Below are 26,734 nucleotides of genomic sequence, written 5' to 3'. Positions count from 1 at the left end.
TATTCGAAAAAGGACGGGAGCATAATAACCAAAATCATGAATACCAATGTTTTGAACCTTGTAAAAGTTGACCAAGTTCAACCCATTACTTCAGTCTTTACACGACAACTCGATAAAATTGTTTTCAAATGGGCCATCCTCAGCAGCATTTTTACAGAATTCTATATTTTACCCTACTGGTGCACCTTGTCCTAGTTTTAAGTGGAGTTTGGGTTGCTCGTTTACTATTGTTTTTCTATGGTGTGTGTGTCTTTTTTCCTGTGTAGTCTTTATCCTTTAAATATATTCTTTTGATTACCGCTCGATTCTTGGTTCCTATGATTCATTTTTCAAATGGCCAATTTTTAGCATTTGTTATACGACCACAACAAAATTTGCGGTCGTATATTGCTATGACGTTGTAGTCGTCGTCGTCGTCGGAGTCGTCTTCTGTAGACACTTGTAGCTTTCATGCGATTACTCAAGAGTATTAGTTCGTTGATCCTTATAAAATTTTATAACAAGTTTACAAATCACAAAAGGAAGGTTGGTATAGATTTTGTGGGTTAAAGTACTAACAGTTTTAGAATTAAGGACCAAAGAGGGGACTAAAGCAAGCATTTCATAGAATTTCAAATATAAAACTCCAGTAAAAGCATAGGAATGTCATTGATATTGTTCTACAACATTATATACCACAATGGTTAGACTTGTATTGAATTTTTTTTTTTTGGGGGGGGGGTGTTGGGTAAAAACTTGAACTTTTCAGAAATTAGGACCAAAAAAACGGATGAGTAACATGCATTTTTCTGATTTCAAGACAAAACACTTGTTTATTTTGGTCCGATTTTGAGATTTTTTATTGGATTCCTTAAAAAAAATTACTTTTATCAGTCAGATTTTAGATATGAGTTATAAGGATCAAAGGGGCCACACCCCTAAAAATCGACTTTTTAAATTTGGTCAGATTTCGAATTTTTTTTATTAGATTCCTAATGAATTTTAAAATTCCTGCCTGCATTTGTCAACTTCGGAAACGGATGGTTTCAACCACCCGGTCGCGGCCCCTTTTATATCTTGAGAACCAATATTTCCGTCTGATTCGGTAATTTGAGTAAAAATCTACCCGAGTCGTTTTTGTTATAAGATTGTTGTACTAGGCAGTTCTTTGTGATATTTTCAATTAATAGACCCAGAAACTGGCAATAATCAAATTGCAAAATCAGAATAATAATAATCAGAAAAAATACAAAAAGGTCTTCCCTTCTGAAATTTGAAAGACCTTAATTATGTGTGCAAGGAACTCATCAGTAGGATTAAAACTCTCATTTCCAATGTTCAATGTTTTTGTGTTATGAATTCCCTAGAGTCATAAGACTCATTCGACTTCAAGTAAACACAAAATGAATGCAGTTCATGTTGTTGGTATAATAGACATTTGATAATATCGATAAAGAAAACCAATGAAGTTATTAAAGTACGAAATGTACTTCATGCTGCGTTTCTAGACAGTCTTGGACCTTTCTTTTTATAGTAAATCATACGAAATACGAAATATCAGAAGAAGTTAAGAATATGTTATGTATTTTGGAATCTAAAAAATAAAAAATGAGTACTCAACTTGCTTCAAATAAATTTACAGTGTTAACTTGCATACCACCTGCAGAATTGTTTTAAGCTCTACCAATTGCATGGTGTGGAGATGTGTACCGCCGCTACCGCGGGATATCAAACTTTCATTTATTATAAAACAATTTGACAAACGTGTTGTAAAAATTGCACATATGTGTAACATTGAAAACTTGACAACTACTTTAAAGATAAATTACCCGACGTTAAAAAATAATGCCAACTAAGGTATTGAAACGTAAATAAAATAACATAGTATTTATATATTTATCCGCTTATGTCCCGCATTTTACACATGCATGACCTCTACTCGGAACATTCCTATTGACAAGGAAAGGAGGTACCGCTGGATACCAACATTTCATTCATGTTACGGTAGTCTTTTAAGCAAAAACACAGAAAGCCCTCCTTTTAAGTGTGACATGACGGCTTACCTGTGTTATTGTATCTAGCTATAGTGAGATTTACTGAATAGTCAGTTAATTGACTTGGCTAAAGCCGAATCGGTTTGTCGCTGGCTTATCACTGAGTGGTCTAGGGTTCAATCATCGGTTTGCGGAGAAGAAGAATTTTGTGAGTGAAATCCTAATATTAAATAGGATGGTCTGACCTAAAATATACACATGAATTATATTAAAACAATATCGACTAAGTTACTGAAACACAAACAAATACAAGTACTAATTAAAAAAAAAGGATAGCCGACACATTTTCTCGCTTTTCCGGTCTATTTGTTAAAAAATAAAATATGATCGTGCAATAAATAAGTATGCTACTTTTTACATTAGTATGTTTAGATTCAAGATACATTAACTGTCACTGAAACCCCTTTTGACGAATCTCAATGACAAAACAGGCATAATTAAAAAAAAGTATTTCGCATTTAAGATTTTATTAGGTAAACAGTGTGATCACTGTACTGTGTTTCGTATTTCAATGGACTTATTCTATAAATTATTTATTGGTCCTAACTTTATTACTGTTATTCAACGTATGAAATTCAAAGACTGTTTTTGATTGAAAATTTTCAGGACAAAAATTACCCAAATGGAGGCTCGAATTTCATCGTTATCATCACTTATGAGAGGTTGTAAGCCCAATCGGTTACCTTGTAAGGGTGTCATGTGATACCAAAGCGAACTCAATACCGATTGCGTTGGAACTAATACATTGGTTCAATAAAAATCTTTTCCAAATTATTTATTGTTACATTGCTTTATATTTTTAAACTAATCTGCCCTGTGGCTATAGTTTGTGTTAACAGAAGACCATAACGTGCAAATGACAATTAACAACGTATAATTGAATGTTTAGCTTTTTTGGGTGAATCATAAATTACAGAATTTGCACGATTCTTACAAAGACTTCTATTTGTTACAGGACGGAAAAGACCGAGCAATTCCGATTGAAATTCGAGTCGAAATCGAAAGTAGAAGTTAAGTTGCGGAACAAAAACGGATGTAGTCCGACCCGCCGGATTTTTTGTTGACGACAGTTCGCTGATTGTTGTGCAATTTTGGTATATATTTAAACTGCACTGTTCAGTTGACATACCAACCGCAAGTAGTCAGTTTAGTAAAATCAGATAATCAACAATTTGACAAGGTAAGAAAATAATATTTTTGGAATGCAAGACACAAATTCAAAATGAATCAGTTCATAACTTAATAGTCAAATTACAATGTCTTCCTGTTCAAATTGCTAATTGTAATGTATAATAGTAAGTCAGTAACGTGAAACTATCTACCAAGTTGCTATATAAAATTATATGAGCCAAAATACCACAGGGCTTGTGAGTGTTGGGAAAGTTCTTGTACCTTACACCTGGCTTTATTTTCAAGATTATTATTATTTTAAAGACACAAATACCAGTTTGATCTTAATTCAGATTCGTACATTGTATTAAGCTTAATATCTTTCCATGTTTGCCTCAATTATCCAGGGTTATGTTTATATATGCAGTAAGAGCAATCTGTTCCACACGAAGAACAATTCACATTATCACACAACCGTTCATTGTCCATTGCTACGAAATATCTACATGTACATCATCAGAATCTATCTACATGTATTACAATATTTATGACTACTTGTTGGCAAGACACTTACTACTATGAGACAAGTACTACCAGAAGCTTAAGTTAATACAGACTTGTAGTATCTTGGTCTGACTTTTCACATCTTTTTGGAGGACTCAATGCAAAGATAATTAAAGCACAATCTAGAAACCCTTGTTTGCCATCTTGCAGATTATTCTTGCTTACAGTATATTTAATTTTCCCATTCATCATCATTGACTTCTTTTTTTCCATTTTAGTTTATACAGTACCTGAAACAATTCGTACAACTAGTTTCAGTTTCTGATCAGTCAAAGATTTTTTCAAACCAATTACTAATCCATTAAATTTGGAACAGAATTTCTAATCAAATCTTTTGAGAGTTGATTGACAAGTGTTTGATTTACAGAGCTAATCAATAGATTACCATTCTATTTGTGACTAATAAGTGACGGCTTAATTACATGTATGTCAGGAATATATATGTATATCTTATCCTTATTTTTTTACTCTGTTGGAGCATATAAATCTTGTACCCCCATTAAATGTACATGTAGGGAATGATCTATTAATTTACAGTCAATTTTTTTTTTAATTTTCAGCATTAAACATTATACAATCAAGTTTCAGTCTTTGTATGAATCAGGCAGTGGGTAAAACATGGTATGAAAAAAGCCACTGTTTTGATAATGTTATTTGACTATATGCACCATCAGAATCAAGGACTAAAGACAAGATTTTCCATATCATGCTGGACCAATAAGTTGCAAATTCATTGACATGCACTGAAAATGAACATTTCAAGGGCAGATAACTTAGTCAAAAATTTCATTTTTCTAACATTCTATTGAAAAATTTCTGAGCAAAGCTCGGGTGATGCAGAGATTAAATAATGGTCTTTCAAATAGGGAAGGTATCCTTAGTGATATTACATTGTCATATCAGTGGGGTTTTGATATCAATGTTTATAATTTTTCCCATTTTGCCTGATTCTCACAAACACTTATACTTAATAACTATGGATGAGGCTGATATCATGAGTTAACTATGGATGAGGTTGATATCATGAGTTATCAAAAAGTTACCAATTGTTTTATTATACCACAAACATGTTCCAAAACTTTCACCTAACTCCCAGTTTTTAGACGAATGAGAGTTGCTGATTTTATTTTGTTTCATTGTACATGTTATTTTGGTTATTTCATGTTCTTTGTTATGTGTGTCCCGGATTCTTCCCATCTAGTCGCATCTTTTTCTTTGGATGATATTCTTTTAATTTCATCTAGAATCTGGGTTCCCTTGATTACTCTTTAACGAGCCCATCCACACTTTCCCAATGAAAATAACATGCTCAAAGGTTAAATTAAATACAAGTATCAATATGTAAGCAATTGTGACATTCCTCCTCATTTACTTTAAATCGTATCATTTGTTTATTTCATCTGTATGCAGCCCCGTGTGGGTCAGGGCGTTTAAAGAAAAGTCCCACAGCAGCGCTAAACTTGTCATAAAGGGCAACTAAATAGTGCTCAGAACCCTGATCAGGAGCTAGGGCACTCTGCCCACAGAGCAACTGGGTTGTGTGCCCCAGGTGGTGGAATGGGGTAACCCTGGCATGTTACATGCTGGGGTTGTCAGGCCATAATACAGAAAACCTGACCGCAAACCATAGTAGGGCAATGTGTTGGGAAAGATGCCATGTTTCTCACATGTTAGAGAACCTTTCTGTGGTATTCTCCATTAGTAGGAACCATTGGGCTCCGCCACAGGAGGCTAAATTGCCCAACCCTACCCACCTCTCCCTATTTCCAGTGACAATCAAAATTGTTGACCCCCATTATCCTTGTGTCCCATCCCATTTTTCATTTTCCCTTAGTCTATCCATTGGTTTACAGTGTAATTTAAATAAGTCAAAAAGCCTTTAAAAGTCAGCACAGGGGAATCAGTGGCCAGATTTTATTTATAAACCTCAGACTATCAGGTGTACAAGAGAACTTCTTTAATTTCACCATCGTTTATAATAGGAAACCTTTTTCATTTTGCCCATTGCTACCACTCTGACAAGCTGGCTAAACCATCATTGTTGAATGACTGTGAACATTAAGTAGGGCAAGCGTTGAAAAAAAGCTGTCTTAAGGAGGTAGACCTAGGGAAAGGGACACAACTCTTAAAAATCATTGGAACGTTTGTATTCAGCATTTTACATCAATCTTATGTAAGCATCTAATTAACTTGGATTCAATTTTTTCTGCTTCAAATGAAAACTTGAGAGGCTTTGGTGAAATTGAGTATGATACAATCATATCACTGATTTCATGAGTTATGTCCCTTACCCTAGGTCTACCTCCTTATTATATGGACCAAATCATAAATAGGGATTTGAAATTAAACTATAGGATTTTCTGTGAGACTATATTTTGGTACATGCTGAAGCTTTCACTAGTGATAAATACTTAGCATGCCACTTCGCAAAGTGATTATCATAATTTGCAAGAGATCTTTAAATACAATTTGTACCAATGGAACCAATCAAAATCTTGGTTATACATATAGTTATGTAATAATATTGTGTATTGCAGGCTATAAAATGGAAGAAGATACAGAAGGGCTTGACCTATTGATCAAACACAAGAAGAAAAGACCAAATTATGCTCGAGTTATTTCTATGGAATTTTCAAAATCGTCTTCACCCCAGTCTGCAACTAAGCGGAAAACATCTGTAAAACAGGGAAGTAGTGATGATGGTGCTTGTGGTTGTCTCCCCTCAGACAGTGATGTTGATTCTGATGGCAGTGAATACTTTTCTGCTGAAGAATTCCTTCTTTCAACATCCTCATCAAGTATTTCATCCGATGAATCATCACTAGGACAGAGCAGCGATTCTGTGTTTGAGTCCTTAAATTCAAGCTTCCATTCTAATATGTCATTATCAGAAACTAATAGTGATAGTCAATCATTTTCAACAACCTATGAAACAAAACCATTTGAAATTAAGCATCGAGCACCAAGTAAAAAGCAGAAGCGTAAAAGAAGGAAAATTAGTAGTTGCCATGATATGCAATTTTTAGGTATAGATTGGGTTGATATAGGACTGAATGAATTGAAACTGGATGTTATTGAAACCGAGCTAAGTGTGAGTAAACCAGTTCCATCTTTAGTTGACCTCTGCATTAATGCTGCAAGAAAAATTCCAAAAACAATCACAAGTTTGAACGTGCCAAAAGCTGTAAAGCAAATTCTACACATTGGCAACTCAACACATTCATTTCGTCAGTTGCAAGTTGATTATTTACTTAACCTTTTAGAAGTTTCTTCAGTGGATAAAGGATATCATAACAGTAATCCCGAAAATAAGCAGATTTTTCCGCGACGCAATTTGTGGAGTTTAGATGGGGCTTATGATTTCTATAAACAGGGAACATCTTCATCAGAGTATTTACCCTTTGTTAGTAGTGTATTGGATGAAAGTCGTGGAAATGATGCATTTCATACATGTGACAAGATTTATCATTTCAGAGGGAGACAATTGTCAGGTATGGATACACTACTGTCGGAACTAATTTTTATTTCTCCACTTCACATTGGAGATGATGTGAGTGGAGTCACAGTATCTCCACCCAACACAGTGGAGATAACATGAGTGGAGTCTCAGTGTCTCCACCCAACCCTGTGGTGTCGCCATTTCAAAATATGCGTTTGTAGTTTTATTCATCTGCTATCATGAATAAATATATTTAATGATTTGTAAAGTTTAAGGTAGATCAAACCTACATTGTATTACACATTTTCTGTCATCTTGCAAAATCATACAGAAGTATGTATTTTCAAGGAGCAAAAAATGTATGAAAAGATGCAAAATGTCTTTAAATAATTCAAAAAGAGTTTTTGGCATCAACCTATGAATGATAAAATTGCAATTATTAATTTTGGTAATCCTCTTTCAAGGGGGAGATAATTGGCAGGAAAATTTGATGGGAATTTCAGTTTTTTTAATATTACACGAAAAAAAGTATCGCTATATCATTATTTATTTGTGTTGATGTGTTTATTCATGATAAATTGAGTAAATCTTATCAGATCTTTTTGAAATTTTAACATATTGTTTTTAGGGACATGTTAGGAGGACCCTATAGTTTTTGGACATTTTTGCCATATACCCTCTAGAAAATAAGATTCTAAAGAGGGGGAATATACATTTGTATAATTTGCTGTAGAATTGATAGAAATAGTAATATCAAAAATCCAATCTTGCTGATTCTGTTGCAAATGTGTTCTTTCTGTTACATACACATATGTATTTCTGTTTTTATTTTTTCGCAGAATGAATTTTATTGAACTGTTTTTTTTTAGCCTCCATTTCAGGAGGCACCCTCATTGTCTGAGATAAAGCTCAAATATTGTAGTCTCTCAAAAGTGTGGGAGGGCGAACAGATATAGTTAAAGTGGGCCATGGCCATAAGATCGACTTTTTAAAATTTCTGGTCCAAAAAGGAAAGTTTTTTTATTAGACTCCTCATGAAAATCTAAATTTTCATTCAGATTTCTGATACATCTCTACTGTTTTTAAACTACCAGAGGCCTAAGGGGTTCAAGTCCAAAATATTAACTTTTTTTATTTACATGTATTTTTATGAATTTCAAATTTTATGCAAAATGTAATTATGGATACAAAAAACCTATTGTATCCTGCATTGTAATTACAGTTTGTAACTGAAAGTCCTTATATTTAAGAATGTAAAAATTACTAATGACATAATGTTTCCACACTTGCCCCAAATGAACAGAATTCAACATGCTGCAGTTGTACCATGCTGGGTATTGTGAAGCTCTTCATTTTTTGGGAAAAGTACTGAAAAAGTAGAATTTTCATAGTACCACAAATTTTCAGAGCCTTATACAATGTAATAGTAAAAGCAGGCACTGTCAATGTCTGTAATAAACACTTGGTTTTCTAGCAATAACTTGAGATTTATGTTTTCTTCTTTCAGTTCTTGCCCATGTGATGGATTTGTTAATACCAGGGCGACTCACTGGCATCAAGACAACTCGTAGAAGACATAAATCTGATGCTGACAGCTGTTCAGCAGAAATGGATAACCGCTTCAAAGGATTGAAAGTAATGTTACAAAACAGGTACTGCACACCAACTTATTGAATTTTGTGAGTGATTAAGTAGCACACCACACAAGAATCATGCAAAATGTGATTTATGTTTGGAAAGCCTACATATTTTTATTTTTGATATTTTGTTTAAAATGTCATAGAAAACAGAAAGTAATACGTAGCTTTTCATGTTACCCTTGTTCATAGGAGATAAAAATCATATAGAATGCACTGTAGGATTCAAAATTAAGGGAGATAACTTTGTAAATGACACTAAAATACAATAGAAACTGTTGGATTTTCAATGTGGATTATCTCCTAGGAGCAGATAGATTGAAATGAATAATTATACAATTCATCATGTAGACTTACACTATATAGAGAAATTTAGTAACAAAAATAATAAACAGCTGCACTAAGAGTGCAAGATACACCTGTCCGTAAGAATAGCTGATGGTATAAATTTTAGAAAACAATAACCTGATTTCTGATTACCAAAAAATTAGTCTGTATATATAGTGAGCAAAGTTTTTTCTTCAGTTATTCAAAAAGTATAAATGATCTTACAACTGTTTGACATGATGAAAGTATACAATAGCATTTAAAAGGGATTCTTTGTTTTTGAACTAGATAAAACTATAATAAACTACAGAATTGAAAACTGGACAAATAATTCATTATGTAATAATATTATTATGAGGTAAGACCTACAGTTAATAGTACAAATCCTTCTACTTCTACTGTAAGGAAGTCCATATTGCCTTGTGGTCAGAATAATAAGTTTCTAGGGTACCACTCTGATAATTGTCAGTATTCATAAAAATCAAATCTATTGTAGAATTGAATTCATTTATTGGTCCCAATGTAATACAGCTTTTCAAAACTGTAAGTAAGCAGCAATCTTATGTCGTGGTAATTACATCAGATTTGACAACAATATAGATTTTTAAGTGAATAAAGTTCTGTAACTCTGGAACGACAAATAAATAATTCTTCAAAATCGAAAGGGAGCGTTCTTCCGTGAATATTAATATTGTGCTAAAATTTCGTTTGAATCCGTAAAAGCGAATTTGAGCGATGGACGAAGGACCAATGGATGGACAGTCGGACAATGGTATACCATTATACAACCATAATCTAGCATGTCTATAAAACTGTATGCAAAATTTCAAGAATAGTATCAGTACAGCTGAGTTATTACATCAGATTTGACATAGTATAAATTTTTAAGTAAATAAAGTTCCCTAACTCTGGAATGACAAATAAGAAATTCTTCAAAATCGAAAGGGAGCTTTCTTCCGTTAATATTAATATTGTGCTAAAATTTCATTTGAATCCGTAAAAGCGAATTTGAGCTATCATGCGACGTGTGGACGGACGGATGGACAACGGTATACCATAATACGTCCTGTCTATATAGACGGGCATATAAAAATGTGTAGGTTTTTTGGGGGTGTATCACATATTACAGAATTTGCATGATTCTTCCCTGGAGTAATATTTAATTTTTGCTACTCTGGTGAGTGAGAAAAAATTGAAAAAATCACCCTGAATTATCATTTCATTAAACATCTATAGTAAAATTGTAAAATGAATTGCAGTGAAATTAAATTGCTGTACTTCAGTGGGAAAATAAGTATCCACAAAAATAAGTTGGTTAAGATTATAAGAAAAAAAAATTAAAAAATAAAATGTCTGTTTCCCGTTACCCTACCTACCCTATTTGTTGTGCCTACCCTAAACATTTGATGGCCATTTCAGTTCAAGTACCATTAAAGCTTTGTTTGTTTACCCATTAACTCAATGTAAAATGTTTTGGAAAAATAAAATAGTTTACTTACCTACAATTTTTCCTAACCAATTTTCTAGCTTGTAGCTGGAAATAAGACTTTTTATTAATAAGGGGTTAAAAAATTTTAGGAGTGAATGATAATGAATGGCTGATGACTTAAGTTGCAAATCGACAAACTTAATTATGGATTAGAATGTAACGTATGCGGTCTAGTATATGTCGGTGAAACACAAGAACGATTTATCAAACGGTCATTGTTCGAGAATTAATACCACCAAATTCCCAATAGTTTATCAACATTTTAATCAAAGGATCATTCAATCCTCTCTATGAAAATTTGAATTTTTGAAAAAAAAATTACCATCCAACAAACAGTCCTGTCCTATGTAAAAGCTATTATAGGGAAAGAGAGGAGTGCAGAATACACAGACTAGTACTGCAATACCTTGCGGTTGCCATGACAACAACAAAAGTATAGGGAACTTTTCAAACCAATATAACAATAACATAAATGTGATGAATTTATTCGACAAAAATCCAAGATGGGAAAGGAGTCATGGCCATCGCCATTATACGTCACCTAAGACGTGAAAGGAGTCATGGCCATCGCCATTATACGTCACCTAAGACGTGAAAGGAGTCATGGCCATCGCCATTATACGTCACCTAAGACGTGAAAGGAGTCATGGCCATCGCCATTATACGTCACCTAAGACGTGAAAGGAGTCATGGCCATCGCCACTATACGTCACCTAAGACGTGAAAGGAGTCATGGCCATCGCCATTATACGTCACCTAAGACGTGAAAGGAGTCATGGCCATCGCCACTATACGTCACCTAAGACGTGAAAGGAGTCATGGCCATCGCCATTATACGTCACCTAAGACGCATGATGTCTCCATAGAGGGTCTTATTCCTTTCATACAAAAACCTCGGACTTCATCACATTCAAACTAAACTTTATTCTATTCAGAGGTAGAGGCAGAATAAAATAGCAGTAAGAAAACCTATACTGACACTACACTTTCCAAAAAGAGATAGTGGAAAACCATAAATCTGTGCTATCCTGTTTTGGTCTCTCTGCCAAAGAGGATGATTGAGATCTACCCTCTATGTACTGGATTCCTAAATTCCACAAGATTCGATACAAACAACTTTACATAGCTGGAACTGCGAAATGTACCACAAAACCTCTTTCAAAACTTCTAACATCTATGCTCACAGCTGTCCACGATATTTGTTACTCCCGAAGTGATATTAATTGAAAATGGATCCTGAAAAATTCTCAAGATCTTCTGGAAAACCTCATTTTAAGTTTATTATCAGAATACAATAGCATTAAAACCTTTGATTTTTCAACTCTTTATACATCTGTTCCCCATACTCAATTAAAATCCTGACTCAAAAATATAATACATCATTGTTACTCCAAAAAAGATGGTACACCTAGATACAAATATGTTGTTTTTGGTAGAGAACAGAGTTATGTTGCTACTAGATTGAAGTCATCACTACAGAAGTTTTATGGCCATCATCATGAACTCATGGATCATTATGGTGTATCCATCTGCACCGTGAAAACTGATTTGTTCAACATGTCATAGTTTTCCTCTTTCATCTACCCTGGACTTGACTTTTTATGAGCAACTTGACAGGTGTTTCTAGAAAAGCGAAGTACCCTTACCCTACCGATACACCTGGTCCATGCTCCCAATTTTAAGTGGAGTCTGAGTTGCTCATTTACTTTTGTTACTTTGTTTATATTATTTTGGTTAAATTATGCTTTTTGTTGTGTGTGTCTTTTTTCAATGTCTGGTCTTTGTCCCTGGATTACATTCTTTTGATTTCTGCTAGAATCTTGGTTTCCTTGATTACTTCTAAACACATATTACCTGATATGCTCATCGTCCTTTTTTTAAACGACCACAATTTTTCTTTTTATAATTGTATAATAATATGGGGCTGTCGTTGTCCTTATTGTTATATATGTGTTGTTATCTTAAGGAGGTAGACCTTACAAATCATTGTAACGTTTGTATTCAGTATTTTACATCAATCTCATGTAAACATCAAAGTTACTTGGATTGATTTCATTCTGTATCATATGATTATGAAAGCTTGATAGGTTTTTGTGAAATTGAATATTATACAAATGTATCGCTGATTTCAAGATATATGTGCCAATATAGGAATAAGGGGCCAAAATGGTGCTAGAAAGAAGCATTTTCCAGATATCTGTATAAGTAAATTGATCTCTTTGAAATTGCACAACAAGATTCTTTTCAGTCAAATGAAGGTGTCTATCAATGTACTTGTGCAAGTTGCCAGTAATAATATAGACACTAATAGTAAGTAAGTCTTACACATAACTCTATTGTTTTGTTTGTAGATTTGCACATAAAGAACAGTGTAAAACAGGAGGTCTAGATGACAATGCATTTGAAATAATATTACCCTATGTTTGCTGGGCTAGGGGTGACATCAGAAAAGCTTCTCAAGGATTTCTCTCCCTTGCTGAAAAAGAAAAAAGAGGTAGGTTTGTAGATCTATAGGAATATGACTCCAATCAAATGAGTGGGTGATACAATGAATACTGTAAACATTGATTTCTGCGGATTCTGTCAAGTGTACATATTCGTGGATACCAATTTTCACAGTGTAAAACAATGATTATCTTTATACAGTGTTGTGATTCTGTCTTTCCTAATGTTAACGTTCCCTAAATGACGTTCTTACGTTTCCTGACGTTTGATGGAGAATGATGTAAACTTCTGTCTAAGGGATGACAGTAGTGAAACAGACAATGATCTAAAGGTGGACACTTTGTAAAATTTCTGTAAATGCTGTGTTCTTATGTGCAAAGAAGGGTATACTTAGACGATCCAAGCTTTGATATTCATTTGTACCTGAAGTTTTAGTAAATTGTCGTTTTATATAGTTATCATGTTTGTGATATTGATTTTGTTTATGGAAAGAACTACCGCTCGGACTCTTTTCATAACAAAAATAAAATTTGCCTGTACTTTTTTCCACTTTTTCTTACCACCATGAAAATAGCGAAAATTATAACTTATACATAATTAGAAGGAATCACCCCATTTGTTTGAATTCCTTCTCAAATGTCTCTGCAGCTAGCTATTAAATTAATTTCCTATGTATGCAGCTTTACATTGACTGGGCAAACTATAGTGGCTGCTGTCTGATATCAATTTTCTGTTTCACAACTTGGCCTAGTTCAGCCCATATAAATGATCTGAAAATTTCTATTGGAAATTATATGATTCTTTACAGGCTTTTCATTATCAACAGTGCAGTTCTTGCAATGCTAAGCAAAGATATTTTATACTGCCCACATAAACACAGGAGTTATATATTGGGTAGCGATTATGCTGTCCCTCTTTTTGTCTGTTTCTCTGTCCTTCCTCCGTTTCTATCCACATCTCTTCAGAAACCATTGTATAGAATCCAATATCAAACTTGAACACATTCTTCATCAGATGATGCCATTGTGCACTTCCTATTTTGCATTTCCATCTAAATGACATTTTTGGGTTTCCTGATGCGAAACATGGATTTTGTCATTCCTTAGCACAGAGGGGGGGGGGCATCTTTTAATATATAACCCCATTAAAAGTGCTGTTTGGAATTTGCTGAAAATTGATCATCAGATGATATTACGCTTCTCAGATAACCTTCTATTCAAAATTTCCATCGGAATGTCCTTTTTGGTTTCTTATATGGTTTTTTGGGTGGGGTTGGGTTGGGTGGGATGGAGCAGGTTTATCATATAGGGAAGTAAGCTTTGCTCACAATTTTTCTTACTTTAATCATACCAGTAAAAATGAAGTGTAGTAGAATCTTTCTTTTCTGAACCCCTTTTGGACTGACAAATATATTTAGTTTAGGCATGTATTTGATTTACACAGGCTTAGATAGTATTACTGATATGAAATGACCCCAGAAAATGCCTTGAAAAGACAGGTTTTAAATTTACTGTCACTGTACATTTTGAACACTTGAAATCAAGCTCATAGTTTTTAAAAAAAAAATCTTCATATGAGTGCAAACATTTAATATTTTTCAGTGAGATACAAAGCCTTATTTCTGTATGAAGCTGGAAGAATGTTGTCCCAGTTTGATGACAGTGAAGCAGCCTTGAGGTACTTCAACCTTGCCTCTGATGCAGTTCTCTCAAAAGGAAAACATAACAAGGCTGGTGTTCCTGAACAAATCAATAGACAAACAAGACTATTATGTGCTGCTGTCCAAGATATGGGGTAAGTTCTGTGGACCAGCTGTGTTAAAGAGAGAACGATGGTACTTTTCTAAACATAGAAGTTTGAAGGATCAGTAAAGAAAGTTCTTGTTTGCCAACTCTCATGGATGTTCTTAAACAATTCTGATTTTCTTTCACTATAAAGGGGAAATTCACTTTTTCAAATCCGGATTTTATTGTTATGGTTCCTTTTCTTACTGTATATTTATTTCTGATTTTACCAATTTCCGCTTTGTTCGATGACCTCGTAAAATCAGGTCTGCTTAAAACAACATTCTAAGTAACTGGAAGTAGAGAGTATAATTTGTTTACATTAGGCCAAGAATAAAAGAATCTTGGCAAATTTATAATACTCTGTTGTCTAAAATGATGCTAATAACAAAATTACCAAACTGAAAATTTCTAGGCAATTGTCAAAACAAATGAGAATCTCAAGGAAAAAACCAGAAAGTTGGAAACAACAACAATGATCCAAACTTGATACTGGCATTTGTGATTTAAATGGTGGGTTAAACCATGTTTTATAGTGGGCTAATTTAAGCTTCCCTCTTCCATTTAGTAACTTGTTTCCAGTATATATTGTAATATAGAAAGGCAGCATAAAATTGTCATCACGAAAAGTGGGTAAAATCAGTAGTCAAAATATTGATGATATGAAAAATTCATCATCCTGTATGATTTTTTTGTTGGACACATTTATTTCTCATTATTCTCTGGTTATTGGAAATAAAACTTTACCAGGCAGCGTATGAGACAAATTTTTTTATAACCTTGGTCCAAAAGCCTGTCTCTCATGTAATTATGGCTTGTTTAGAAGTCCGAATAATGGGTACTATCTCTGGCATACAGTAGCAACTGAGAAATATAAACATTTTATTCAGGGGAAGTTTAAATTTTAATGTACATGAAAGAGAAATTTACAATTTTAAAATCAAAAATGTCTCTTTTGTCAAATATATTTTTGTACTGAGGTGACTACTGTCATCAAATTCAAGGTGAAGGTTTAAAAAAATAAGCTGTTTCAGTAGTCTCTTTAATCTCTAGCTCTTGTGGATAAATGAATGGAAGCCATTCTCCAAATTTAAAATACATCATCAATATATTGAAATGTGAAAATATAGGATCTAGCTCCTATACCTTTTTGTCTTTCACAAGATTATGAAGGAACTCTAATTCACATGAATAAAGAAACAGATTGGCTAGAAGAGAGGTACAATTAGTGCCCATTTGAATGCCAGTAAATTGCTGAAAATGTGTTCTTCCATAAGTAATAAATATATTGTCAATTAGAAACTCCAGCATACTGACCACCTGTTGCTTGGTATAGCATCTTTATTTTCTTTTTGTTCTGTAGTGGTAAAATATTTGGATTCTAATCTAAAATAGCAAATTAATAAAAATTGCCATTCTTGCAGTTAAATTCTTGAATGATGGATTCTTTTAGATGGTTTGATATTTATCCTGGGGCAAGGTATTAAATAATAACACTGGTTTTGCATACATGATATAAGCATTATGTTTGATGGATAAACATATTTTGTTTTTGACCTCTTGATTACAACAATCATTTTTAAGAAACTGTCTTTTTTTGTCTGCAATTTCAGAAGTTGAATTTCAACTTAAAAATGGTAATAGTATTATATCATATCAAAGAGCATAATATGAAAAGGTCCCTAAATTGCAGTTTTAAGTACAGGATTAAACACTATTGTTCCAGAATTGGTTTGTGAGTGAATGGTCTGGTTTTACACATCCATAAATTCTGGAAAAAAGTGTTTAATCCTTATAATTTCAATCCCTAACTTCACTGTTTGCAATTTATTTGTCGTTAGATTTATTTTTCCTGTAGACTCTCATTCAGTGAAATTGAGACCTCAATTTCCATTGCAAATGGCAGTATTCAACCAACAATTTGACTTGGTTTTCAATTTAAATATTCTAATGAAATATGGGCTAATCATAACCAAATTCTTTCAAAATTGTTATTTTGATTGCACTATGCTGAAATATGGAATAAAGCAGATAATACCATTTCAAGCCTTCCATGGGCTCTATCTTTTGTCGAAGCGTTGGTAGCCGTATTTGTTTACAAAATGTACATGGAACTTACACATTTGTAAAAACTGTCATCATGTGATTGTAAAAGGTGAACAACCAAGCAGAATGTATGAAAAAGGCATTGGCTAATTAGTTTGGAAATATAAACAAAGATTTTGAACTGTATATTAAGGCGGTAGACCTGGGGTAAGGGACACAACTCTTACAAATCATTGGAATGTTTGTATTCAGCATTTTACATCAATTTCATGCAAGCATCAAAGTAATCTGGACTGATTTCATTCTGTTTCAAATGAAAGCTTGATATGCTTTGATGTAATTCAATATGAAACAAACATATTACTGATTTCAAGAGTTATGTCCCTTACCCTAGGTGTCCCTTCTTAAGATCAGTAATTTTGGTTTTTAGTTTATTGAATATCCAGAAAGCAGAGCGCTCATTACAGTTGTGGAAGTCAGGTGTTTCAGTCCCATGTGAAGAGATAAAATGTGCTGGTTCATTAGTTGCCATAGATTCATTCCTGTGTTTTTATGGAGCATATTGGCATGGTAATGTAAAATATATTGGCAATCAAAATGAAGGCTCTTATTCCATATATAGTACCTCTAATCTGATTTTGGAGTTTTTCTGATAATCAAGGGAAATGAATAGGATCTTAAAACTCCTTGTAATCATTTTAGCAGAATAATTTTAAGAGTTTTATGTACAAAAAAAAAAACCATTGAGAAATGCTTCTCAAAATACTGTCAAAAGATATTTTTCTTTCATTGATGTTGGATACTGTAAATGTATTAATTTTATGGTTGCTGATTTTCGCAGATTATATCAAGTGAACATATTAACAGGTATCAAATTTCGCAGTTTAAAAAAATGAAAAGTGTAATATAGTTTTTAAAGTCATTTCCACTAGTACTATTTTTTGTGCTTTTCTGTCTACTGCAAAATTATTGAAAATTAGTACACTGCAAAAACGAGTACATTTTCAGTATATAAAATAATTTATTTTACCTTCATTGATCATGTTGATGTTCAGTATACATGTACATGTACAAAACAAAATATGATATTATAGCAACTGCTTATCCTTATGTCTGTCTGTCTGTCTGTAACACAATGTGTACATTTTTAACCAACTTCTCTCAATGGTTAAATGGACATACATGTAGTACATTTCATAATTTAAAAAAAATTACATAGTACATGTCATAGTTGAAAAAGTAACACAGTACATTTCATAGTTTAAAAAAGTAAAGGCTAAAGTCTGATTTGTACAATTGGGTGTCTACTTTATAACACCCCTCTTTCCAAATGAATTTTGGGGGTATACAGCTTTTACTCAGTCTGTCTGTCTGTGTTGCCCTTATTAATACTAAATATTCTTATTTAATAATAGAGAAAACAGGTTCTGTGTATGAGGAAGCTGTCAAACATCTGACATCAATGGCAACAAAAGAAGGATACTTGTACTTCTATCTATCAATGATGTATGCACTAATGGGTAAAGGGGAGGAATCATCAAATATGTATCGAAAGTTTTTAGTTTCGTGAGTATATAATGTTGGTTTTATTGGTAGAGCATATTATTACCAGAGAAATACTGGTACCATTTGAATACAGAAAGAAATGAAGCGAAGGTTGACAATGTCACAGTGATTCTAATTGGCTAAGATGTGGTCAAAAACAAGCAATGTCATGATGTCTGGACATTTACTTGAGTCAAAAATAAGCAATGTCATGATATCTGGACATTTACTTGAGTCAAAAATAAGCAATGTCATGATTTCTGGACATTTACTTGAGACAAAAACAAGCAATGTCATGATGTCTAGACATTTACCTGAGTAAAAAATCAGCAATGTCATGATGTCTGGACATTAACTTCTGTAGATGTGATTGGATTTCTTTGAAATTGTATCAAAAGGGTTAAACACAAGAATAAGAGCTTCTGATGAAGCATTTTCTGGCCTTTTTTTAGTGCATTTCAAGGAGCAGCCCCAGGAATCACAGGATCTAGTGAAAATTCAGCTCGTAAAAAAACATGGCAACCACTAGTAGATAAGGTGAAAGAGCAAAGAGAATCACCTACCCCTATGAAGGTCATTTGGAGGACACAGTTGGTACCTCCAAAATGTGTTGATCCCAATCTTAAAGATGGACATAAGTAAGTTATTTTTATGTCTAAAGTCTCAGTTTTTGTAAGAATCAGGCAAAGTGGAAAAAATCAGAAACATAAATGTCGAAACCCCATTTCACTTAAGGATACTTTATCTATTTCAAAAGACCATTATTTGATCTCTTTATCACTGGATTTTCTCAGAATTTTTTTCAATAGAATGATAGAAAAATGAGGTGTTTGACAGAGTTATCTGCCCTTGAAATGTTCATTTTCAGTGCATTTCTATGAAATTATAACTGAAAGCACCAAGATGATATGGATATTTTTGTCTTTTTTCTTTTATTCTGATGGTGCAAATAGTAAAATTAAACTTTCAAATTTATGGATTTTTCATACCACTGCCTGATTTTTACAGAGGCTGACACTTTATCATTTGATATTTTGTAATTGCCGAGGTTTTCCTGGCAATTATGGGACCTTATGATGGGCCAAGGGCCCATTTTATATAGAAGCCTATGGAAATATTCAGGATTTCAATGGGGCATTTAAAAAAAAGATGGGCCCTTGCAAAATTTCAATGGGCCAGAAATCTCTTAATACTGTCATAAGGAAAAAAAAGTATATTTTGGTGCCATATCAAAGGGCTCGCCCAAATAAATGACCAGTTTAATTCTATCTCAACACATTTTCCTGTAAAATTGAAAGGGCCTATCCCAGATTAATCCCTGTAATTCGTTAATTTGTTCACATGACTGTTAAAAAAAATTGATATTGAGTTGTTCCTTCTACTTTTTAAAGACAGAAAAAAATTGATAATATTTTATAAATTTTAGCATGCCACAAGAAGCAGACATTTGTAGCCGCAATCTGAATCTAAGAATCAGTGAAAATGGCTTTTTGACAGGAGATATTCAAATGGTGCTGCCACCTATTAGAGGGGTATATTTAGATTTATACACAGGGTAAGTCAAAGGATTCTTCCATCAATAACAGTGTAGAAATTCCTGATGGAGATTATGTCCCACCATGGATAATTCCTTTTTGCTGATCAGTCATAATGCCTGTCGCACTTATTAACTGTAAACAATTATTTTCACTTCTTTTGTGAGGAAGAACAAATTGTGGCAGGAAATTTTTCCTGAATTTTCTGTGGTTTGTAAGTGTTTTAAAGTTCCTTTAGTAGTCTTTGTAAGAATCATGCAAATTTTGTAAAATGTGAAAATGTCATATACCTAAAAAAAGGCCACATATTTTTATTTTTGCTATTAAGTTGCTTTAAAGGTCTTTATGATAAGATGTATAATTATTCATTCCAATCTGTCTGCTCTTAGGAGATAATCCACATTGAGAATCTAACAGTTTCTATTGTATTCCCTACTTGCGGAGCTCGGGATGCAGCCATATTTTATCCTGGTTTTGCAGAGTTACCTCCCGTAAGAGCAGGTGTAATTTCGAAGTCTCTCTAATCGATGTTTGGATTCAGGTGCAGAAAAAAGAGGTAACTCGAATGAAAATGGAATCCCCAGCAGACAAACACAATGGTGTTTCTAAAATTTGCAGGGTGTTTCATTTTGTCGGTAGGTTACATAAGGATGATTTTCATTTGTATCCCGGGTAAAGAAAATTTATGGGAGGGTCAGTAGAACGAGAAATTCCTTTTTGACTTTCGAGATTTTCTAAGGTATCATCGATATCGGATTGAAAACCTTATGTGTTCCGAATAGACACCTGGTCCAAAGGGAGATTAATGTTGACAAAATGTTGATTTGCAAGTCGGAAATTTTGGTGTCATTTAGAGATTTATCTCCTTTATTTTGAATTCTACTGTACATTGTGTATATTTTTTATCTCCTAAGAACAAGGGTTGTATGAAAAGTTACATGTTACTTTCTGTATACTATAACATTTTCAACAAAATATCAAAAATAAAAATATGTAGGCTTTCCAACCAGGAATCACATTTTGCATGATTTTTCTCTGGAGTGCTACTTAATATCTCCAGTGTCAAACTTTCATTTGCACTCTTATTATCAAATACAGTTTTTATGAGGCCTACTGAAAGATTTGTAATAAAAAAGAGTTTGGGATTAAGAAATGAATGAATCACTAATCATAAGCTTCTGCCTGGTTTTAAGACAGAGCTGTACTTAACAGGTATGATGGTATTGTGGTAGTTGCAACAATAAATAGTAATGGGATTGAATTGAAAGAGTAATCAAGGGAACCAAGATTATAGCGGTAATCAAAAGAATGTAATCCAGGGACAAAGACCAGACATGGAAAACAGACATACACAACAAAGAACATAAAGTAACTAAAATCATACATGCAAAGTAACAAAAGCAAATGAGCAACTCAGACTCCACTAAAAACTGGAAGCATGGACCAGATGCACTGGTAGGGTAAGCGTCCTCTGAATCCTGAAATGGTATATATTACATTTAAAATTTATCATTTCACTGTCACTAAATTAACAAAATAAAATTAGAGAAAGATTGTCAAAGAGTAATCAAGGGAATCAAGATTCTAGTGGAAATTAGAAGAATATAATCCAAGGATAAAGACTAGACAGGGAAAACAGACACACAAAACAAAGAATATAACAAATAACCAAAACAATATGCACAAAGAAAGAAAAGCAAATGAGCAACCCAGACTCCACTTAAAACTGGAAACATGAACCAGGTATACCGGTAGGGTAAGAGTCCTCTAAATATGCTACTTGCATGTATTCTGACTTATAGATAAGAAAACTGGAAATATTGTGAGCTAGCTCACAGGGAGAAAATGTAGTTCCATGTACTTCCCTTAAGTTTAGTTATCTCCCTTACAAATCCTCTGACAGTTACTACAAATGTATATTTCTTCTTGCACATCTACATAATTATGATGCCCAACCTTCCTTTAAAATTTTATCAAAATCCCTGGAGTGGTTTATAAGAAGTTATGCTTATAAGGTTTTTTAAGGGTACAAACTATTAAGTTGGATTATAAGAAATATGGACAATCAGATGGACAGATGGGGTGATTCCCATATATAATTACCAATGCATGACCAATCTGAAACAAAATTGTATTGGTTTAAAGTTTTATTATGCTTTTTATTATTTCTGTAGGAAGCTAAGTTTCCCAAAGATTCCATCAACAACAGAGGGATGGAAAAGTTATGAAACAAACATCCAGTGGTATCAGGCTCATGACAAAGAAAAGTGTAAGTCTCAATTAAAATGTAAAGTTTAATCTCAATTAAAATGTAAAGTTTAATCTCAATTAAAATGTAAAGTTTAATCTCAATTAAAATGTAAAGTTTAATCTCAATTAAAATGTAAAGTTTAATCTCAATTATAGTGTAAAGTGTAAGTCTCAGTTACAATGTTAAGTGTATTCTCAGTTACAATGTTAAGTGTATTCACAATTACAAAGTAAAGTGTAAGTCTCAATTACAATTTAAAGTGTAAGTCTCAATTACAATGTGATGTGTACTGTATTTTCCATACTATAAGTCTATTTTGGTGTGGGGACTTTTTGTCTGTTGAAAAAACATGGCCACTGTTACTAAAAATAGAACTAAGGGGTCAGTCAGAAGTATTTCTCTTATATCCCCAAAACTGTTAGGTTTAGCCAAATTCTTTCAATTGTCGAAATGATCCTTATTATAAGGCCTACAAAGTCTGCAGAGATCCAGGTTAGAGTTATTGCATTTGATAAGTGAAAAATGGTTTTTTTTTTTACAGTTATGAGCCAATATCTTGAAAACTATGATAGAATGATTGATTGATTGATTGTTGGGGTTTAACACCCAAGCAGCAATATTTCAGCTATATCCAGGTGATAAACGTGAAAGGGATGATAAAATGAACATGAAATGATGATGAAATGAAATATGGGATAGGATTCAAGGACAATAGGGTCGACCAGTTTCGACCAGGATGATGATGATAGATATAAACTTTCAATTGTTGAATTGATCCTTATGATAGGACTTAGTAACAAAAGTCTTCACAGATCAAAGTTGTCGGATGACTCCTTGTTATTGCCCTTGGAAGGCATACAATGATGTTTTTAGCAGTTTTCTGCCAATATCTTGAAACCATAGATGGAAAGAAACTTTCAATAAATGAAATGGTCCTTATGATAAGTCCTACGAAAGTCTTCTTGATTCAAAATTGTTGGACAACTCCTTGTTGAAAATTTAACCAAGTGAGCGATTCAGGCTCCTGGGAGTTTCCTGTCTTTTTTTTGTTTTGTACCTAGCGTAGAATAAAAATTCCTGTGTATATGGTCATTTTTGGGGGAGCAGGGGTATAGATTTAGGGAGCATTGCTTACAGTATTTCTTGTTATTAAGTTGTTTTATGGTTCTTATTGATGAAATGTAAAATTATTACATGTATTTCTAGTCTGTTCAGTCTCAGGAGGTATTCACATCCAAAATCCAGTAGTTTCTGTTGTATTTCAGTGTTATTTACAGAGTTATCTCCCTTAATTTTTAATTGTACAGTACATATTATATATAATTTGTTCCTCCTAAGACCAAGGGTTTAATGGAAAGTCCCAAGCTAATTTTTGCTAACTATAACATTTCAAAGAAAATATCAAAATTAAAAATATGTATCACATTTTGCACAATTCTTAGCTAGAAAGATACTTAAGTGTCAGTCCCTGTAAGAATCAGGCAGTAGGTGAAACATGGTATGGAAAAACCCATCATTTTGAAAGTGTAATTTGGCTATTTGTATGGTCAGAATCAGGGAAAGCAGACAAGATTTTCCATGCTGGACCATTGAGTTACAATTTCATTGAAATGCACTGAAAATGAACATTTCAAGGGCTGATAACTCTGTCAAAAACCTCATTTTTCTAAGATTCTATTGAAAAATTTCTGAGCAAATCCAATGATGCAGAGATCAAATAATGGTCTTCTCAAATAAAGAAGGCATCTTTGAGTGATATTTTATTGTCAGATTTGGTGGGTTTTTGACATGCATGTTTCTGATTTTGCCCATTTTTTGCCAAATTCTTACAAATACTTACACTTAATAGCAATATTTGAGAGGTTAAGCAAATAGATGTAACATGGACTTCTACATGTAATTGAAAGTATTCATCTAGGTCATTGTACCGTATAGCTGGAAGTTTTTGCAAGTGCCAGGATTTGGTCTATGAAAAGGGTACAAAATTTTTCGGGTCTTTATTTTTTGCATTCGTAGATTGTGGTTGACAAGAGATAACTGTGATATAACTGGCCTTTAATTTGGACATCTTTTATTTTGCAATTTAACAGCTGAACCTTGTGAATATAGGGAAAAAATAGAACTTTCCAAAAATTTCCCGCTATACAGTAGTTTGATTTCCTATGTAGTTATGTTAACATTGGTGTAAAATATTGACGTTATTTCAATTTTAATGTAAGGAAAACGTTACAAATCATGCACATAGCATAACAGATGCAAATGAAAGCATATTAGTTTCTTAAAAGATCATGTTTCTTAATATGAATTACACTGTAATATATGTAAATATTTATAAAATGAAAATATATTGTGTAAACTTTAAACAATACATTTTTTATAGTGACGTCCTTCTTTGTGCCAACTTCGGTTGAGTTATACAGGGGCCCTAATGGAGAAACTGTTGAGATGATCCATACTAGTATCTTCAATGTTTCTAGTGATGCCGATAAAGAGAAATCATTTAACCCACATTTGTGTCAGTTGATGTGGACAGGACCTTGTGGACAAAAGGCAAAGATTAATGTTTATCATCGTGCTCAGTGGTTTATTGCAGAGGTAACTATAGTTTCATAATGAGTTTAAAGTCGAATATTGCAAAATATTAACTTAAGTTAATTTCAAATTTCAACATATTAATTAGGGTAGGCAAGTTTGTTCAAATAATATGAGTTGGTATTTTGGAGTGTTCATATCACAACTCATATGTTATGCCAGAGCTTGTGGAAACTATGCTTTTTGTATCACGCTAGAACTGTAACAAATAGGCTTCTGGAACAGGGTTATGTTGTTACAAGGTTGAAGTCATCACTACAGAAGTTTTATGGTCGTCATCATGAACTCGTGGGTCATTATGGTGTATCCATCTGCACCATGAAACTGATTTATTCAACGGCTCATAGTTTTCCTTTCCTTGTTTGTCTACCCCTGACTTGACTTTTTATGAGCAACTTGGCAGGTGTTTCTAGAAAAGGAGAGGACACTTACCTTACCGGTGCACCTGGTCCATGCTCCCACTTTTTAGTGGAGTCTGAGTTGTTCATTTGCTTTTGTTACTTTGTATGTATGATTTTAGTTACTTTATGTTCTTTGTTGTGTATGTCTGTTTTCCATATCTAGTCTTTGTCCCTGGATTACATTCTTTTGATTACCGCTATAACCTTGGTTCCTATGATTACTCTTGCAATATTGAAATATTTCATGAGTTATAAAACCTTTTTTCTATGATTCCTCTGGAATATTTGGCCAATTGACATTCAGATTCAGCCATGGCAGAAATTTTAGCGATCGACCGTCTATAATGTCACTGGTTGTTATTGAAGGACTGAAAAAAAGTCACAGCATTGCTTTCAACCAATCAGATTTTATTGTTGATGCATCACAGTCCCCAACTACCAACCACAATGACTAACTTTTAATATCACCTGTTCATATCACATTATCTCATGATTTTATGATGTTGAAAGTTGAAATTTTAACAAACACCCTTCTATGTTTCAAACCAATTAGTCCATGGGCTGGGAGGATCCACTCTGCACCCCCCACTCATCATCTTCATGGTGATTTTTAGGTACCTTTATACCTCCCATTATCGAATCAATTTGTCGCTAGAGAATATTTTCGGATTCTTTTTCAGTATAAGCCTATATACCCCACTGGGTAAAAGAGCCAAGATTTTTGTGACTCAGTTGTTTGAGTGTCTAAGCCTTCCTGAGATAGCATGTATGAACTAACTAAAAAAAATTAGGTATCATCGTGTAGTGCAACGTCTCAGCTTTACAATGTGAAAAATGGCTTATTTGGTATTTTCTGTTTAGTATTACCACAATTTATACTTCTGGGGTTCTTTTGATGAATTCTGGCGATTTTAGTAGTCAGAATTTATCCAAAAAAAGCAAAACAAATGGGATTTTTTATTTTTCAGTCAAAAGTCACATAAATTCAACTCAACAAATTATTGCTCAACTAAAACGTCTCAAATTTGGTGTCATTTGATAGACAATTTAATTTTGTACATAAATAAACCACGATAAATTAATTGTGAAGAAAGGATTTTCAAAAAATGTTAAAAATATTACCCTCAGTATCAAACAGAATTCTCATTCACAGCATACTGACATTGTAGAATTCATATTTTAGGCATTTATAATTTAGATAATGATGTTCTCAACATATCTGATCTATTTAGGTGCTTAGATTTTCCTTTTTGGGTGACAATTACTATAAAATCAGAAAAATGGGAATTTTCAGAATTTCAGAATTTTCTTCTATATCACCCGATATTGTCTTTTATTCAATTTTTTAATAAATATTTAAACTTTTCCAAATCCAAACAGGTGAAAAATTGCCACCCCTACCCATGAAAAAAGTACCTCAACATGAACCCAAAAGTTAATTTTTAGCATATAAGCAATGTTGTGTTCTAGTGTTTTAATTATCGTTGTATTCAACATATCTGCTCATTTCAGGCACACTTTATCTGTTTCAATATG

At 33.2% G+C, this 26,734-nt stretch overlaps 1 protein-coding gene across 2 annotated transcripts in view; it reads left to right on the top strand.

Annotated features, from left to right (window-relative positions):
* Nucleotides 1–3,034: 3,034 nt before the first annotated feature.
* LOC148605391 (uncharacterized) overlaps nucleotides 3,035–26,734 on the top strand; it is a 38,967-nt gene continuing 15,267 nt past the window's right edge. Inside the window, exons 1-11 of one of the 2 annotated variants that reach the window (XM_088549521.1) lie at nucleotides 3,035–3,167; nucleotides 6,245–7,198; nucleotides 8,654–8,798; nucleotides 12,951–13,093; nucleotides 14,646–14,838; nucleotides 17,305–17,444; nucleotides 18,290–18,440; nucleotides 18,872–19,057; nucleotides 19,846–19,974; nucleotides 22,129–22,223; nucleotides 24,586–24,800. In XM_088549521.1, coding sequence (XP_088405647.1) covers nucleotides 6,253–7,198; nucleotides 8,654–8,798; nucleotides 12,951–13,093; nucleotides 14,646–14,838; nucleotides 17,305–17,444; nucleotides 18,290–18,440; nucleotides 18,872–19,057; nucleotides 19,846–19,974; nucleotides 22,129–22,223; nucleotides 24,586–24,800 — 2,343 coding nt within the window. In that variant the 5' untranslated portion in view covers nucleotides 3,035–3,167; nucleotides 6,245–6,252. Of the gene's footprint in view, nucleotides 3,214–6,244; nucleotides 7,199–8,653; nucleotides 8,799–12,950; nucleotides 13,094–14,645; nucleotides 14,839–17,304; nucleotides 17,445–18,289; nucleotides 18,441–18,871; nucleotides 19,058–19,845; nucleotides 19,975–22,128; nucleotides 22,224–24,585; nucleotides 24,801–26,734 lie in introns of both variants that reach the window. The other variant, XM_088549520.1, reaches the window with a different exon arrangement.

This window comes from Perna viridis, chromosome 10, assembly GCF_037379345.1.
Source record: "Perna viridis isolate PV_CMFRI_1.1 ecotype Kerala chromosome 10, ASM3737934v1, whole genome shotgun sequence".
Classification (NCBI taxonomy): domain Eukaryota; kingdom Metazoa; phylum Mollusca; class Bivalvia; order Mytilida; family Mytilidae; genus Perna; species Perna viridis.
This window is presented reverse-complemented; position numbering and strand designations above follow the sequence as displayed.